Source organism: Cornus florida, unplaced genomic scaffold (genome assembly GCF_030987335.1).
Source record: "Cornus florida cultivar Cherokee Brave unplaced genomic scaffold, ASM3098733v1 CherokeeBrave_3.0.0_Hap2_Chr11, whole genome shotgun sequence".
In the NCBI taxonomy this organism is placed as follows: Eukaryota; Viridiplantae; Streptophyta; class Magnoliopsida; order Cornales; family Cornaceae; genus Cornus; species Cornus florida.
In genome coordinates, this window is record NW_026775581.1 from 81,975,189 (window position 1) to 81,992,682 (window position 17,494).

The window sequence follows — 17,494 nt, forward strand, 5'->3', positions numbered from 1 at the left end:
TTGAAACAAAAAAAAAAAATGTCTATGTTGTTTAGGTAATTGAGAAGATAAATAAGTGTAATTATCCCTTTTAGTTAAAAGAGGTCACTTTTCATATATATATATATAGATAGTTATTATTATTAATATTTTCATTTTTCACCTTGGTAAGTAAAGCACACACCCCATTTATGGTGTTAAGGGTGGCTGTCAGGTGTAGAGCTGTTTGTCACGATCTGATTCCTAAAGGGCGCTTGCGCGAGCTGAAGCAACGCCTTGGTGCCGCACGGGCCGTGCCGCTGCGCCAAATCTCTAGGCCCGTGACATGTTGCTGAGTTGGGATAGTGTGACAGTACGATGTGTGTGTGGAATGTGACTGTGAGTCCGTTGTGGCATTGAAACCTAGTGATGCTCTTGAAATTAATTGACTTCGAAGAAGAAGGCAAAAAATTAATTGACTAAGAAGAAAGAAGAAACACATACACACCTAATTCTTATTCTTAGAATGATTTGATCCCACCTTAGACAGCCGCGATACAACTAAATTATTATCTTTAATCTTTTTGTATAGAAATTATATTTTTGAAAAATTATTAAAAAATAAGAATGGACAGAGCCAATTAAGGCCCATGGAAGTCAAGTGGCCCCCTCAATTTTTTAAAATTTTCCTTCCGCCTCTTTCAATTTATTTATAATTACATTATGCCCCCTTAACAAAATTCTCAGTGTTATTGGACCATGCATCATCTTGCAAATAAAAATTTGTTCCAAAAGTCTAATTATAATGATAGGATTGTCATAATTTTAAAATTATGAGACTAATTTGTTATGTGCTAATATTCTCTAAATATGTCACATTTATATGATTAAGTTTAATTCAATTTAAAATGTGACTTGAGATTAAATCGATTCGAATAGAAATAATCCGAACAATATAAAACCTGTTTGGATTGATTAGATTTTCCAACATTGAGCTTATTACCTGAACTTGATGTTTTTGTGCATTGACTTGACTTTTAGTATTAATTTTCAGGTAATAGTAAGTTAATGGAGTAGTTCGTGCACGTTTGGAAAAATTTCGCTCGACATCATGATATTGTGGCCCACAGAACATAAAAGAGGATGATAGAACATTGCTGACCGTTGATCAAAATGGTCCGCCAATCCTACGGTGTCAAAAGAAGTACAACCCAGTACGACACTCGTGATACAATATAAAATTACACGTGTCCTTATTTAATTGGCAAATCCCCTTTATTATATTCTATTATTTAAATTTAAAAAAATCGGCATTTTTTTAGGCACGCGTTCATAGAGAGAAGTTAGAGAGAAAACTAGGCTAACGATCAGAGAGAGAGGGGGGGAGGAGAGAGAAGTTAGAGAGAGAAAGTAAAGTAGAGAGAGAGAAAGAGATGGAGGGAGCCATATGTTTAGGACTGTTCCATACATATGTGTGTGTAAATTTATTCGTTCATGCATATATATAATTGTGAGATTCTAATTTTTTTTATTTCATCTGAGCTCACCTGAGTGTTGCCGGAGTTCTTTGTGATCTCACCGGGAAATTTTAGCTGTCGTCAATTTTCGACTCATTTCCGACACTTCTTTGGTTAAATTTGGAGCAAATATGGTGAATTCCATGGTTGAACGAGCCACGAGCGATATGCTCATCGGTCCGGATTGGGCTATGAACTTAGAGATCTGTGACATGTGCAATCAGGACCCTGGGTACGTTTTTCGCTCTCTTTATGTTCGTTTGGTATCTGTACGATTGCTGCTGTGATTTATTAGCTATAAAATTACAAATTTTAAATTTTATTGCATTTTTTTTTGAAGGATGGTTTTGAAGTTGGTTGATTATTGTTCGGATATGGGTTGAATTGGTTAAGAACTAAACTTATAAGGGTCTTAAGTTCAATTTCCCTACCCTTCTGGCCAGCCTCACAGGAAATATCGCCGGATTTTTAAAGTTAGCACGTGGCAGGGTGTCCGGAGGGAATTACTCTCAGAGGGTAGGGACACCCTTTTAGTCACCAAAAAAAAAAAAAAAAAAAGAAAAAAGAAAAAGAAAAAAAAGAGAAGTTTTTGATAGTTGATATAATGTTTGGATGGAAGCTTATTTGTGGGTTTGGGTGATTTCGGATAACTTTTTTTTCTTCTGAAAGCTGTACGCTGTTAATTTTTTTTAGTAAATGTACAAATTGGTGGTTTCATCATTTTTTATCATCTTCCCAATTGCTTGATTGTTGGAGAAATAAGGAAAAATTTTACGTCCCATGCCAAGTTATGTGGAAGGAAGGATGTTGCGAATTGAGTGATTATTATTGAATAATTAGGTTCTTAGTTAATCCTTAATTTGAGGAAGCTACAGTAGTGTAGCTTGTAAGTTTAAGAATTTGAGTTATGCATTTACTGATTATTTTTAAGTATATAAATTTGGATTACCTACTGTTTGCACTCAATTTTGTTCTCAACATTCAGCATCCCCATTTTGTTCTCAACATTAGTTGTCTCAACTTTGATCAAATTAACTTCCTCCAAATTTGCATGCAAAACCCATCGATAGAGATAAACTTTTGCACCCAACTTTGGCCATTCCAATTCAGCTACTCTACTTCAGCAATATTAGCAGGGTGAATTCTTACTGGGGATCATATTGGTCCCTTATATTTTGTTTCTTTCGCTGTGAGGTACCCGTTTTGTGATAGAAGGACTAATGGTAGGCATATATGTATATTATTACTGTGAATAGCCACTTGGAGAGAAAGTGTATCATACTTACATTTGATGCTTGAATATATATCAATTGCATAAATTTCAGGGACCCACAAGTACGGGATAATGGGACTAGTTGGGCAAAAGGACCTTGTGTCCCTTTAATGTTTCTTTAATCAAGGAATTCTGATTTACTTATTGAAAAAAGAGGCATGATACACCACGTAAGATAAATTCTACAAGCAAATGGACCTGTGGCTATATTTGGATGGAGAATGAAAGTCCATCCTCTCCAACTTCATTCCCTATATAGAAAATTTCTCTTCCAAGAGGTGTCTCCCATACCAGCATATGAAGCTTCCCCACTTTTTTAAAATAAAAATTTAAATTTTTTTTATCCTTAGCTCTCTTCCTTGGATGTAACTTTAAATTAGTTTCTCTCTCTGGCTTAGTATCTTGCTTTACTCTAGTATAGCTTTCATTTTCTAACATATATCCATTCTTATAGTTCAGTATAACTCCCTTGCAAATCCAAAATTGTAGCATTCTGTCATTCCAGTGCATACCTGTTCTCACACTCTAGTGAATGTTTTCATGATTATCATGCTTCATTCAATACTCGCCCTCCTACTTATGCATATTACTTTTACCATCAACCACCTATAGAAGTTTTAACTCTTTGGCTCCAAGGCAATGTGAACTTGAGAGAAGACACTTCTCCTGCCTTCTCATAGTCGCTTGACTGCTTGCGGAGACTGTTACGACAGTCTAATCATGGAAATACAATTTGGCTAAATCTTGAGTTTAGGTCACAGACTTTGAGGAAGTTTAATTTTTTTTTTTTTTGATAAGTGACTTTGAGGAAGTTTAATTACAGAATGAGAGATAGGGAGGTGGATTGAATGTGTGTAGTGAGTCTATCCAAACTGATATATGCATACACGCACATATATATGAGTAAAGGGTATTGTGGTACATTTGAGTTAATAAAAGAAGGTTAGACACATAATTTTAAATTGGTCAACAAGGGTATAGATGTCTTTTCAAGCATCAAAAGGGCAAAACTGGGCTTCTAATAATTTTCGTCTGCTTACGTCAGTAGATTCCGTTTGTGTCCGTCAGGCTGCGTTAGGGTAAGTGGGACTCCATTACAAACATCACGACCTTAAGGAAGGTTAGTGTTATATTGACACCAAGAGGGGAGGTCCTTGTAATATTGACAAACCATAGGGGAGGTAAGTGTACTTTTCCCTTTCTTTTGGAGTATATTCTTACTCACTAAGAAAATCTATTAAAGCCGTCTTTCTTTAGAGTTTAAAGAGATTTTATGCATTTACAGCTTAAATGCTTGTCCTATCCTCAGTTCATTGTAGACATAGTTGTTTGTTAAATTTGGATGCGGAAATAAGAAATGCAAATAGGAAAAGGGAAGAGAGAAAACACCGAGATTTACATAATTCGGCACTAAGGCCTACATCCATGGACAAAGAGCCACTAAGGACTACATTTTTATTATTCAGATCTGTATATTGCTTTAGTACAAAGGCCTATATATAGGCATGGTAAAGATAAAAATATATGGAAGGTGTACAATAGTCAAATGAGGCATCGTGATTGGTGGAGGATTTTGCTCTACCGTTATATAGATATATATATATAGTTGGAAGGAAATTGATCGGATCACCGTGATTGGGGGATGATTTTGCTCCACGATTATATAGAAATATTTATATATTTCAACACTCACCCTCAAGTTGGAGCATGAATATCATGAATGTCCAACTTTCCAAAGAAATGCCTTGAAAGATGATGAGAAGGTGCCCGGAACAAAGCCAGGAAATTGACTCTTGCCAGGGAAAATAAATTGGAATTCGCCGGGGAAAATGGCAGGAACAAAGAGGGGAAAAGCCGGAACAACGCCAGGAAATGGCCGAAACTAAGCCGGGAAAAGACAGGAACAACGCCGAGAAATGGCCAGAACTAAGCCGGGAAATGACCGGAACTAAGTTGGGAAATGGGCCGGAACAACATCGGGGAATGCCGAGGTGCTGAACCATCCGAAAAACGGACTGGAACTATGCCGGAAAAACTAACCAGAACTCGCCGGGAATTGACTGGAACTACGCCGGGAAAGGTATGTGAAGACAGAGAATATGCTCCATTATAATAATTCCAATACTCCCCCTCAAATTCTAGATGGGATTACAAAAACAACCTAGCTCTGATACTATGTTAAATTTGGATGCGGAAATAAGAAATGCAAATAAGAAAAGGGAAGAGAGAAAAGACAGAGATTCACATGGTTCGGCACTAAGGCCTACATCCCTGGACAAAGAGCAACTAAGAGCTACAATTTTTATTATTCAGATCTTTATATTGCTTGAGTACAAAGAGCCTATATATAGGGTTGGTAAAGATAAGAATATATGGAAGGTGTACAATAGTCAAATGAGGCACTTTGATTGATGGAGGATTTTGCTCCACCGTTATATAGTTGGAAGGAAATTGACTGGTTCACCGTGATTGGTGGAGGATTTTGCTCCATGATTATATAGAAGTATTTATATATTTCAACATTGTTAAAACCTTATAATTCTTTGATAGAATCTTGTGCTTCGATTTGATTTGACCTCTCGTTGATATGAATTTCTTGGTCAAATATCATAGGAAATTTTAGGGAATGTATGGGATTTGAGAGTGCCCCTCGCATTAATATAATTTCAAAATGATTTATGTATTTTAGTAGCCTGTCAAATACTTTCCTTTTCCCTCTGTTAGATTACATCTCCTGCTCGGTATAAACCTGAAATCCATTAATTGGCTGGTTTACCTTATGTCTTATTCGAGTCACCCAATTGAGAAGTGTTGCATATATATGTTCCCTGCTTGTTGTAAACCCTGAGATCAGCTGATGGTGAGGTTTGTGCTCTGTTGTAATCAGGGCAAGAGACCGAGATGAGTGCAGTGCTGCCAAACCCAATAGTAGTACCTATGAGAACAACTCTCGCTTTCATCTTCTGTTATGACTTATGGGAGAACTTGCTTTATAACACTACAGCAACAACATTTCTGTGTATTTTTTTTTTTTGATAAGTACATTTCTATGTATTTCAAGTGTTTGTGTTTGCTCTTCATCATTTTCTTCCTTACTAGGGGAAATTTTGATCTGTGTTAGTTGGATCAATTTTCATGTGTTGGGTATCACTAATTTGGGATTGTTTTGCCAGACAAGTGAAGGACGTTGTAAAAGGAATAAAAAAGCGCCTTGGAAGTAAGAATCCTAAAGTTCAACTTCTCGCCCTCACAGTAAGCTTCAAAAAGACTGAATGCTTTTCGATTATATGGATTTGGTTCTTTGTTTACATTTTCCACTGTCTTTCCACTTTGTGATATCCACATTGTCTTCATCTTTATTAGGTTCATGTATACTTTATAATTCCGTCTTTCCTTTTTTCTTTTATTTCCAGAAAGGGTTAATCCTTGCAATACTAGTGTGCATGAGTGTATTGTAAAGCTTACTCAATCTTTTGTTGCTCTGTTTGCATCCATAAACTATTTTTCGATTTCGGTTGGTGATGATGGTCAAATGTCAGATTTGGCTATAATAACATCTTGGTTAGGCCAGTCTAATTTTTCTTTTTCTTTTTATTTTTTTATTTTATTTTATTTATTTATTATTATTATTTTTTCATTTAGGAATTTATTGCATTTTGCTTTTTCTTTTTTCATTAAATTTTTTTGTTCATCTGACTGTGCTACATTGATTCTTTTAGACTTATTGTATGGAAGAAGTGTAAATGAATTTAAATTTTGTCTGTCACCTATATTAATTGCATTTTTCTTATTGATAAAATGTAAGATTGTTATCCAAGACTATGATACAAGACTTAGTGCAAGGCCCAAAACCTATATTACATGGACTCTTCAAAAGTAGGTGACGTACCTGTGTCGGAAAAACAATACTCGGACATGCGTTCGCCACTTTTGGTTGGATATGCACCTAAAAAAACACATCCAATAATTCATTTTTATTATATTATTGCTTTAAAATGAATGAAATTGCTTATATTAGACACCATGTTACTTAAAGACATTATTTTATTCTAAAAAATAAAATAAAAATGTTAACAAATATGAATATTTGGCACTGTCTATGTGCTAGAGATTTGGTATATCCGACGTGTGGATACCTACCCATACCTGGCACACTTACCCGAGTCCAGGTAACATAGCCCAAAACATATTTAGGGTGTAGGGGGTGAATCGATCTTCTCCAATTTTAAGTAACAATAATTTATTTTTAAATTATCACAATTATATTTTAGAATGCAACAGTATAATTGAGTTAAGTATAAAGAGCAGAAATATTTAAATCATGCAACCACACAATAACACACGATTTTTACGTGAAAAACCCCAACGAGAAAAAATCACGGGACCTAGTCCATGCAAATTGAATCCACTTTGAGAAAGGAAGTTTACAACCTGTTAAAAGTTTTTAAAACTCTAGAAGCTCCTAATTTCCTCCCTAACACTGATGACAAAAACTTTTTCTGGAAGTGTTCAGGTTATCCATCTGCTCGTTGTCAATACTCTTCGGTCCTCATGATTTTGCTTCTCGAATGAGTGATTTAGACTCAAACCACTTTTCGTCCAATTCTTTGATGTGTAGATGTTGTGGTTGATAATCTTCAAGTATTCAACGAAGTTCCTTGCTTTAAAACTCAAACCACACAATGATATGGGGTATTTTATGAAGAACCTCACTCGTGATTGAAAATAGAGCTCTTAATTTCTCACAATTGTGTAGTTGTGAATCTTATGTTATGCTTATGTTTAAAGAACATTGAGCACTTTTTTATAGTGTTGGAGTGATTAGAAACTGATCAGGAATGTTTTGGAAAGTTTGGAAACCTTTTTGGACTCTGGGCATCTGTTCAATTGATCGCCGCCTACTGGATTTTCCTCGATTGATCGAGCTATTCTGGAGTAACTTTGATCGACATTCATGTTTGATTGATCGACCTTTTTTGCTGAACCTGATTGCACGTATCCTGAGTTCGGATGCTTCATCGAGGGGTCCAACAGACTTTAAATTAGGAATATAATATATTGTTGGAAAGCTGGCTGAGTCTAGTTTCTGAATGTGTAAATCTCATAACCAAATTCAAAGTATTTTGTTTTTAATGAATTTTTGAAGACACAGAGGTCATTTTTTATAAGATTAAAAAGTTATTATGATACATATGACCTTCATAAGCATGGCACTTCACAACTACAATGTACAAGTCCATATAATGCTTGTAATTGACAGGCATCTGAATATTGTACTCTATTTTATATTTAATAATTACACCACCGATAACCTGTTTCTTGTTCACAAAAAAGAAAAATATATTGCATACTTGGTATCTATTCTTTTATTTTGCAATATTCTGGTTATGATTTCATCACTTAGTGTACTGTAATGTTTTTTTGGAAGTCTCATGTTTTAGTGCTTTTATCATTTCTTGCAAACCATTTTGATCTTAGATATTTCTGTTGGTATCTCCATATTATGGGACCTGATATGGTGATTGGTATAAAAAAAATTGTCTTTATTTATGTTCCCCATGTAGTTCCACCTAAGAAGCACGGACACGGATACGGGATACGGATACGACACGACATGGACACGGCGACACGGCAAATCGAAAAAAATTAGGACACGGACATGGCAAATAGTATATATTTATATGATGTAGTACTTTAAAAATTACTGAGTGTTACTATTTTTCATCAACCTCACAATGAAAAAAAAACACAAATCATAACTAATAAACTATAAAAGAACAATGTTGTAGAGTTATAAAACCAAATAAAAAACAAGATATTAGAATAATAACTAGTATCATTTAATCATCATTGCAACTTTACTCCAAATACAAAAGCATAGACAGAAAGGACTATTAACATTCATGATTGTTTAACATTCAGGACTTTACCATTAGCACTTAACATTCACAAAACCTAAAGGCTAGTCCCCAAAAAAGATACAAAAACAAGTCAATGTACTATCATCTATTCCCATCCATCATTTGACCTAGCACTTTTAACCTTTACAATACCAAAAGGGTAGTACAAAACAAAAAACAGAACATATCAGCATTCAAAAAAAAAAATAAAAAATTTCCAGACGCGCGGAGTGTCCCTGCCGTGTCTGAGCTATGTCCGAAAATAAAAAAAAAAAAAAAAAATTTCCAGACACGTTTTTTGGTGTGTCCAACACGTGTCGGGGCGTGTCCGACGCGTGTCCGTGTCCGATGCGTGTCTGTGTCGTGTCGGACACGGATTCTTCCTAGAGTTCTACTAAGGCTCACCAAGAATATAATTGAGATTATTTCTTAGGATCCTGTGGCTGTGAAGTAGCTTGTTCTTTTAATCAATTTAAAACTTTAATGATTCAAAGTCGTTCTATAAATGAAACTAATGATATGTTGAAAGTTTGATTGATCTGGTTCCAGATTTCATTGAAAGTAGTGCAACATTTTCTTGCCATTATCACAACTTTCTTACAGAAGACTTAATTGGTATTACTTGGTATGTGTCCCATATGTTAGCTACTGGAGACCATCATAAAGAATTGTGGGGACATTGTCCATATGCATGTAGCAGAGAGAGAAGTGCTTCATGAGATGGTGAAAATAGTGAAGAAGAAGGTCAGAATATTAATTGAACAATTGGTTGATCCCTTATATATATATATATATATATTTTCCGGGTAATTTACTCCCTTGTATTTTTGATCATTAATGTTTGTGGTATATGTTATTCTTTTATGGTTGTAGCCTGACTTTCACGTCAAAGAGAAGATATTGATTCTAATTGATACTTGGCAAGAAGCTTTTGGGGGACCAAGGGCAAAATACACACAATACTTTGCAGCATACCAGGAGTTATTGGTATGTTAGGTCATTTAAGTACTTTTCAGATTTGAGAAGAAAATAATTAATTAAGAAACTATATGCCATCTGGTTGTCAATTTTTATGTAACATTTTCTGTGTGATTTTATGTTTTGTCATTTCCATTCTTGATAGAAGTAATGCCTCTATGATAAAGTCATTTTTGTTACATCAAGTCACGTTACTTGTTTGTTCAGCGTGCTGGGGCAGTTTTCCCTCAGAGATCTGAAAGTTCTGCACCCGTATTCACACCCCTGCAAACACAGCCTCTGACATCATACCCACAAAATCTTCGTACTCCAGAATATCAGCAAGAAGCAGCCGAGTCATCCGCAGAGGCTGAGGTTCCATCTTTGAGGTGCACTGATTAGCTACTTTTGATCCAATCTGTCAGTATAGCTTTTTTTTCTTTTTTTTTTTTTTTGCAAGTTGTTGCTTCTATCTTAGTGGTAGCTTTTGACTTCTTGATCCAGTTACTTGGTAAATGAAGCTAATACTGAATTCTCCTTAAGCTAGTTTGAAGAGTCTCTATGAAACTATATGCTTACCTGCATCTAATTTGTTTGATTGAGGTATTGTAGTGGTGTGTTTGTAATACTTACAGTCCATTATATTGTTATTTCTGTTTATCTGGTATGGAGTAACACAAAATTAGATTGTAAGGAGATTGATTTTACATAGCAGCTTTCATCATCCTCCTCCTTACCTTAATCCCATATGAATGGGGTTAGCCACATGAATTCTCTCTCTCCAATCTTTTCTATTACAGGCCATTTCACCTACTATATTTAACTTTTTAAAGTCGTTTTAAAAATCTCATCCCATATTACAACTAGTCTTCCTTGTTTAACCGGCGCATCACTAGGTCTCTGACTCTCTGATGTAAGTCTCCAAACCATCTAAGCCTACTTTCTCTAATTTTCTTACTAATGGGTGCCACACCTAATTTATCTCTGACACTTTCATTAGTGGCCTCATCTCTTCTATTAACTCACCCATCCATCCTAACATTCTCAGTTCTGCTACATGAAGGCATTCTTCTTGTTAATGAATTGTTCTTATATAGAAGCTTTCTGATGCCTTAATGAATTGAGGGAAATTGTGACAATGCGGGACTCCTGCTAAATTTTTTTGTACAACATAATCTTAAAGTTTTCGTGGAAAGAAAAAGTGATCAAGTTGAATGAACATAATTTATTAATAGGATAAATAAAGTTATTTGTCATGCAAATAAATTATAAAGTGGGGAATGAGCACAGGCTATCCATCAGTATGAATTTCTTGTCCTCGCTTGATATTCTGATAATCAGTTTTGGTTTGTTATATTATCCTTATGTTTTTCTTCAATTTTTTTTTTTTAAAAATTGACACCTGTCAATATATTAGAGAATTTGTTTAAAAATTTGAGAAGTTAGCAATAATCAAATTTTGTAGAAGGAAACACTTGACGCTGGAAAGAAAATGTAAATAGCATGTGCACCCCCCAAGTCTCACATAATTTAAGTGATTTTTTTTTTTTTTTTTTTTTTTTTCTTTCCCTCTAGTCATCCATCCCTTCCATTGCGGAACACTGGGAAATTCTCCTAAGTGGTTCTACTGGTTGGTTTCATCAGTGCCAGACTTAACTAGATAATTCTTGGATCTTTTAATTCATTGATTTAAGGAGGTTATCCGGCTTCTAACATCAGCATTTCACTTCTGTGCATTTGTTACAAATTGCCACATTTATTATTTGTTCTAGTTGTAATCCACTCCATCAATGGTGATTCTCCAAGAAATTTTGCACAGGAAGGCTAGTTATTCCAATGCACGGGACCTGAATCTCTAGTGTTGAATAAATTTGTTGTTTTTATATTAACGGTGTAAATGTTTGTCATGGTGCACTTAGTTGATTTGAGAAAATAAGATTGGAATCACTAATCAGCGTAAACTACACATGTTGCTGTTGGATGCTTTAAATTTTCTATTCATCTTTACCAAGTTTTATTTTGTTATTTCTAGTTCTGTATCCTTGGATTTAATTGATATTTCCTCTTCTAGTTTGACAGAGATTCAGAATGCACGTGGTATAATGGATGTCCTCGCAGAAATGCTGAATGCACTGGATCCCGGGAACAAGGAGGTATATTTTTAATTGCTGTGAAGGAGACGTGGAATTCTTTTCTTTAATAAGACTTTCATGTATTGAGATGTTTGTAAAGTTGGTATATAATTAAGCCACTAATGGAAGTGAAATTGGGTAACTTTGACTTGGTGGGGCATGGGTATATTGTTCTCTTAATTATGGGCTCGAATTAGTTTCTAAAAATTCATGTACCTTCTTAGATTTTTTATTCTTTTTCCACAGATTTTTTTTTGCACTTATTAATTCTTAAAAATGGTCTTGTATCTTCTTGTTATCATATTACCACTTGGCAGGGGCTTAGACAGGAAGTTATCGTTGACTTGGTGGAACAATGCCGTACGTACAAGCGAAGAGTGGTACACCTTGTTAACTCGACTGCGTAAGGCCTTGTATCACTTTCACTACGCACTAGTCTATTTGTATGACTGCTTTCAGTGCTTCTGTTAATTCTTTTTTTTTTTTTTTTTGGATCGGTCAATGCTTGTCTGAAGTCTACCCTTTACTCTCTTTTCCCCTTCTTTGTTTGATGGGACAAAAAAACAAATTCTATTGCCAATTGATGGAGGCGCAATGGGGTGAAGCAAAGGCATGAAGGATAAGGCAGCCTTCTGAGACAAACAGCTGTAGAATTAAGTATACAACCATTGAACAACCAAAGCCTAAAAACCAATCATGGGTTAGAAGTGGCCTTTAAGTGTTCCAGGGTGGGGCAGGCTAACAGTGCGCAGACTGGCTTTCGAATCTTCATCTTTCCATACCTTCAGATTATGTCTTCATAAATGGGCCTAGGCATCCCTTCAACTTCATCTCCATCCAAAACTAGAAAAATGAAAAAGAGAAGTTGTTCAAACGTTGAAGTTCCCATTTTGGCCAAATGTGTGCGTCTGTCCCGTATTTTAGTTTAAGTATTCTGATTCTCACTATTCTTAAAATCTAGGATTGCTGACCAAATATCTTCTGAGATAACTGCTGAACAGTTTGCATTGTATTTATCTGAGTCTGATATATTGGCCTATGCTACTCTGAATTGGCATTTTTTATGGTTGTTCTCAAGAGAAGCAGTGGGATGGTTGAACCATTTGGATACGGCTACCACTTTTCCAGTTTTCTTGATCAAAATTTCCAAGGCAGTTTTATGAAGCACACTGGAAAAGTAAACCTTGAGTTTTTAAAATTCCTATCCCACAGTATGCCACTCCATATGGCTGAACTTGCCAGACTATCGAAAACTACTTTCTTAGAGTGTAATTGGATTATTAATATTTCTTGCATGGTCTTTTGAATTATTATTTATTTTTTGTTCTTTATTTTGAGGATAAAAGATTGCTCTTTGCTCATCACAAAGGATTGAAACTTTAGGGAGAGACAAGTTGATAGAAATAGAGAAACATTGTTTGAATTGGAGGGTTTTGGGAGATGGTGTATTTAACAGGATGGAGTTTCACTAGCTTTATATGAGAGAAAGGGGTTATGGAGAGGAAAGTTAAATATATGGGGAGTATAGATGTCTAGCAGTTCTCTAGCTAATAAGTTGATTGGCGAATGGTGAGAGCTGTTCCATTGATAGATTCATATCCTTAAAACTATTTAATGCGCATGCTCTCTCTCTCTCTTTCTCATGCGTACCTGCTCACTTGTGTATATTTTTTTCCCAGTAGGTCTTACTTGTCTATGTGAAGGTCTGTGTTTCTGATTTTCATTGAGGACTATAAAGGCTTTTGGACTAGATGATCTGGATGGTCAAGTTGCCTGAATGCAGTAAAGCGTAAAAATATGCAGACAGAGATCTTTTATGTGGAAAACCCAATATGTTAGTCCAAGCAAATTGAGCCCACTATGACAGAGATGTTACACCGAGGTTAACAGTACCCCAAATTCTAGAAAACCCACCCTAGTTACCTCTTGACACAGATCAATCCACCAAACTTTCCACGAGTCTCTCAACACACAATTCACTTATCACCTAATTTCGCTCCACAAATCTGCTTCTCCAACCATTGATTCAGTCTCAACCACGAGTCGTCCAAATCAATCTCTGATGAATAGGTTGAAGTTAGTTCCGAACTCTTCAGATTAATTCTGCATCAATAGATGTCAAACACTTAAATTACACTAACCAATTAATGCAGATGATGAATGTAAAAAGAAAAATGTAGATGCACTCTAGAACTCAAAAAGTATGGTATTTGTATTCTCTAGATTAGTGTATGTAATCTGCCCTTGAGTAGTAAATAGAGAGTAGGGTTTTCAATGTATTAATTTGGACAGAAAACTGAATTTCTGAACAGATAGATCGATTGAGGAACTGGTCCATCGAACCAGATCGTGTATCCTTTGATTAAAAGCTCCATTGGTCAATCGAATCAAGTTGCCGATTTGAACTTAAAAAATTTCTAGAAGGGTAGTTTCCAAAACACTCTTGTATGCAAATCAATTAGGATTTTCTGAATAAAGTCAAATAATGTATAATTATGAATCTTAATGAATGAATGCGTGAACCTTAATTTTGGTGAGTGCATTGAAGTGTTAAATTACTATTATGCCCTTGGTGTAGAAGAATACGCTTTTATCCTTGGTGTTAAGTTACTTTTATTCCTTCTTTAATCATGAGCAAGAGGTAACAACTAAATCTAACTAACTTTTGAAATTTCTAACTAATCTAAAAATTAAAAACCAAAAGTTACAGACTTGAGTTTTGATATATGAAATTTGTTGACCTGAGTTGTATGAACCTGATAGGATAATTTCCAATTTAAATATTTTATGGTCAAAACAAGTAGCATCAGGGTTAAAAGAGTAATACCTGTAATGCTGAGAGTCTTATTCTTTTCATCGTCCTCTTTTTCACGCATCTGAGGTTGACCACGATGGCTAGCATTTGTATGACTGATGTGTTGTTCTTTTATGTTAAACAATTGGTGGTTTATCTGTATTTACTTAGGTGGGAACTATTTAGACAAGCCACTGTTCTTTTGTTGCTTTTTTCAAGGATTTCCTCTGTGAGCTAACTCTAACTTTTAATTATATTAATACATTTATTTTTTTACTTCCTGTAGGGATGAATCACTCCTATGTCAAGGATTGTTACTGAATGATGACTTGCAGCGTCTACTAGCCAAGCATGAAGCCATTGCTTCAGGAACTCCTGTTCAAAAACAGAAACCGGAGCCTGAACCCACTCGAGCACTGGTTGTTGTTGATGCTCCTCTAATTGATACGGGAGACAGCAAACAGCGGGATAAGGGGTAATTTAGTTTATGTGAATTGTTTTCCTTCCTTTGCAGTAGCCAAAGCCTTGAAAATGTTGGATTACTATTTTAGCTGGCCTTTTGAAATTGTGAATTGAGGCGTCTTTTGTCTAGGTTTAGTATTTTGCATAGTTAAATCCAAGCTCATATTTATGGGGGTTAATTTTGCTGATTGTGATCGGGTACTCGCATCATAAAGTGATGAGAATGGATTTAAGTTGGCCTGATTTTGGTGATGTTCTCAATAAATTTTTCATGTAATATTAATTTGGTTTGATATATTACTTCATTTAAGAACTATCCTTGCAACGCGCCAAGAAGAATTTTGGCTAATTAGAAGTTCCACAGCATTAAATGGCCTTATCAAGTTTTAGCTGTGAACTTTGGTTAATTTATGCATTTGATTGTGGTACTTCATTATTACTAGGCCTATCATTTGCTCTAGTTTCTTCTTAACATAGAATAAAGTTTCCAAATCTGGTTTTGGTGCTATGCATTTAAAATATAAATCACTTCTATGTTGATATTTTCTTGTTTTAATTTAGACTGCTCATTTTTTCTGCATGTGGATATTGAGATTTTGTATATTGATTTTAAAATTGAACCTGGTGTGAAAATTATAATGAAATTTAAATCCTTTATGCAGTCACTGGTTAGTCTAAGTTGCACCTCTGGATTTTTCTACAGATCTACATCCAGTGCAGGTGCAGGGACACAGTTATTGCTCACTGCTCCTCCTGCAACTAATGGTCAAGCAATAACTCCAATAAAGGTCTATCCTAAGATAGACCTTCTGAGTGGAGATGACTTTAACTCACCAATGGCAGAGAATTCGCTAGCTATTGTTCCCATGGGAGAACCCCAGACTGCCAGTCCTGCATCTCAACAGAATGCCCTTGCTCTTGTAGATATGTTTTCACAGAGTAACAATACTCAGTCTGGCTCTCCAGTTGGACAAGCATACCCTTCGACACCACAATATCAGCAACAGTCAAATTTTCAATCTCTGCAACCCTCATTTTATACAAATGGAAGTGTCCCAAACATGATGCTACCTCAACATGAGCAGTCACTATACACACAAGGCGCTAATCCTGCTTGGAATGGCCAGATAGCTCACCAGCAGCCACCGTCGCCGGTCTATGGTGCACTTCTAATTTACCCTATGTGCTTTTTTTGTTGTGGTTATTCAATGTTGTGGGCAGAAATCCTTTAGTGCAAGTCAGTGTAGTAGGGGCCACAGAAATTTAGTCATTCATGTGAAAATGCTCTGGTTACGTACCTCCCCGGTTATTTTCACCAAACTGACCTACAGTTATTAGGAGGGGCCTTTGGGCAGTGCGTGACTTGCAGAGAATTTAAATGTAGAGGATTTGCCCTATTATGTTGCATTTAGAATTTATTTGATGTTTACTGGATGTTTGGCAGGTGCTCAAAGCAGTGGGTCACTACCACCACCACCCTGGGAAGCTCAGCCAACTGACAATAGTCAACTAGCTGGTACTCAATTCCCTCAACCAATGCAGGTCACTCAGGTGGTTGTCACGCACTCCCAGCCAATGCTGAATGGTTTACATCCCGGATCTCAGGCTATGGGAAATGGTCAGGTGGTGGGAATGTATGTACAACCTATCACAGGCGGCCATTTGTCAGCTAGCAATAACCCTGCTGTTCAGAGCAATCCAATGGTAGGCATGCATCCTCAACTAATCCAGGGAGGGCAATCAATGGGCATGTACCCACAGCAAATGCAATCTGGTCAAATTGCTTTTATGCATGCTCAACAGATGTATAACAACCAAATGATGGGCTATGGCTATGGTCAGCAACAAAATGCTCAGTTCCTCAACCAGAGAATGTCTGGGCTATCCGTTAGGGATGACAATGCCTTTGGGAATTCTTCCTACCAGGCTTCTGCTCTGTCCTATGTGCCTCCTGGAAAGCCCTCAAAACCAGAGGATAAGCTATTTGGAGATCTTGTCGACATTGCAAAACTTAAGCAAACAAAAACAACTCCTGGCAGAGCTGGAAGCATGTGAAATAGATACTGTTTTTCACTCATTTTCCTGTTTACGCACTTGCTTTCTTCTTTTTCTGTTTTTCTTTCTCCAGGTTTTCATCATACATATATTCACTTTTAGCCCAGTGGTTGTGCTGCTTGTTTTTTGCATTGAATTATGTACATACATTGTAGAAAAAAGAGTCGATTTGAAGACTTATTTGGCCTTAGGTCGAATTTATAAGATTTTGTTTTGCTTCTGTTCAAAGTCTCTCTTGGAACCGCATGTTCATTTTGTTGCTGTTTGGCATGCTAGAAAATCAGTATGTAGCCGAGCTCTCTTTGAGAATTTAACAGTGCTTCGCATCATGTGTTAATCTGCAGACTCAGAAATGTTGTTAGTTGTTGTCTTAAAATTCTTCTTTGCAAAGTTTTTCCTCTTGGGCTCTGTAGCGTTGCTTAGCTTATAAAGAAAATCTGGCTCAG

The 17,494-nt window shown here is 36.0% G+C and overlaps 1 protein-coding gene across 1 annotated transcript; it reads left to right on the top strand.

Moving 5' to 3' along the window:
• Nucleotides 1–1,287: 1,287 nt before the first annotated feature.
• LOC132284516 (TOM1-like protein 9) lies at nt 1,288–17,268 on the top strand. The gene is made up of 10 exons (XM_059786625.1): nt 1,288–1,707; nt 5,922–6,000; nt 9,294–9,392; nt 9,522–9,635; nt 9,834–9,994; nt 11,677–11,758; nt 12,055–12,140; nt 14,818–15,006; nt 15,697–16,154; nt 16,438–17,268. Exons 1-10 carry the CDS (start codon nt 1,607–1,609, stop codon nt 17,046–17,048), a joined length of 1,980 nt encoding a protein of 659 aa, XP_059642608.1. The 5' UTR covers nt 1,288–1,606; the 3' UTR covers nt 17,049–17,268.
• The last annotated feature ends 226 nt before the right edge of the window (nt 17,269–17,494 follow it).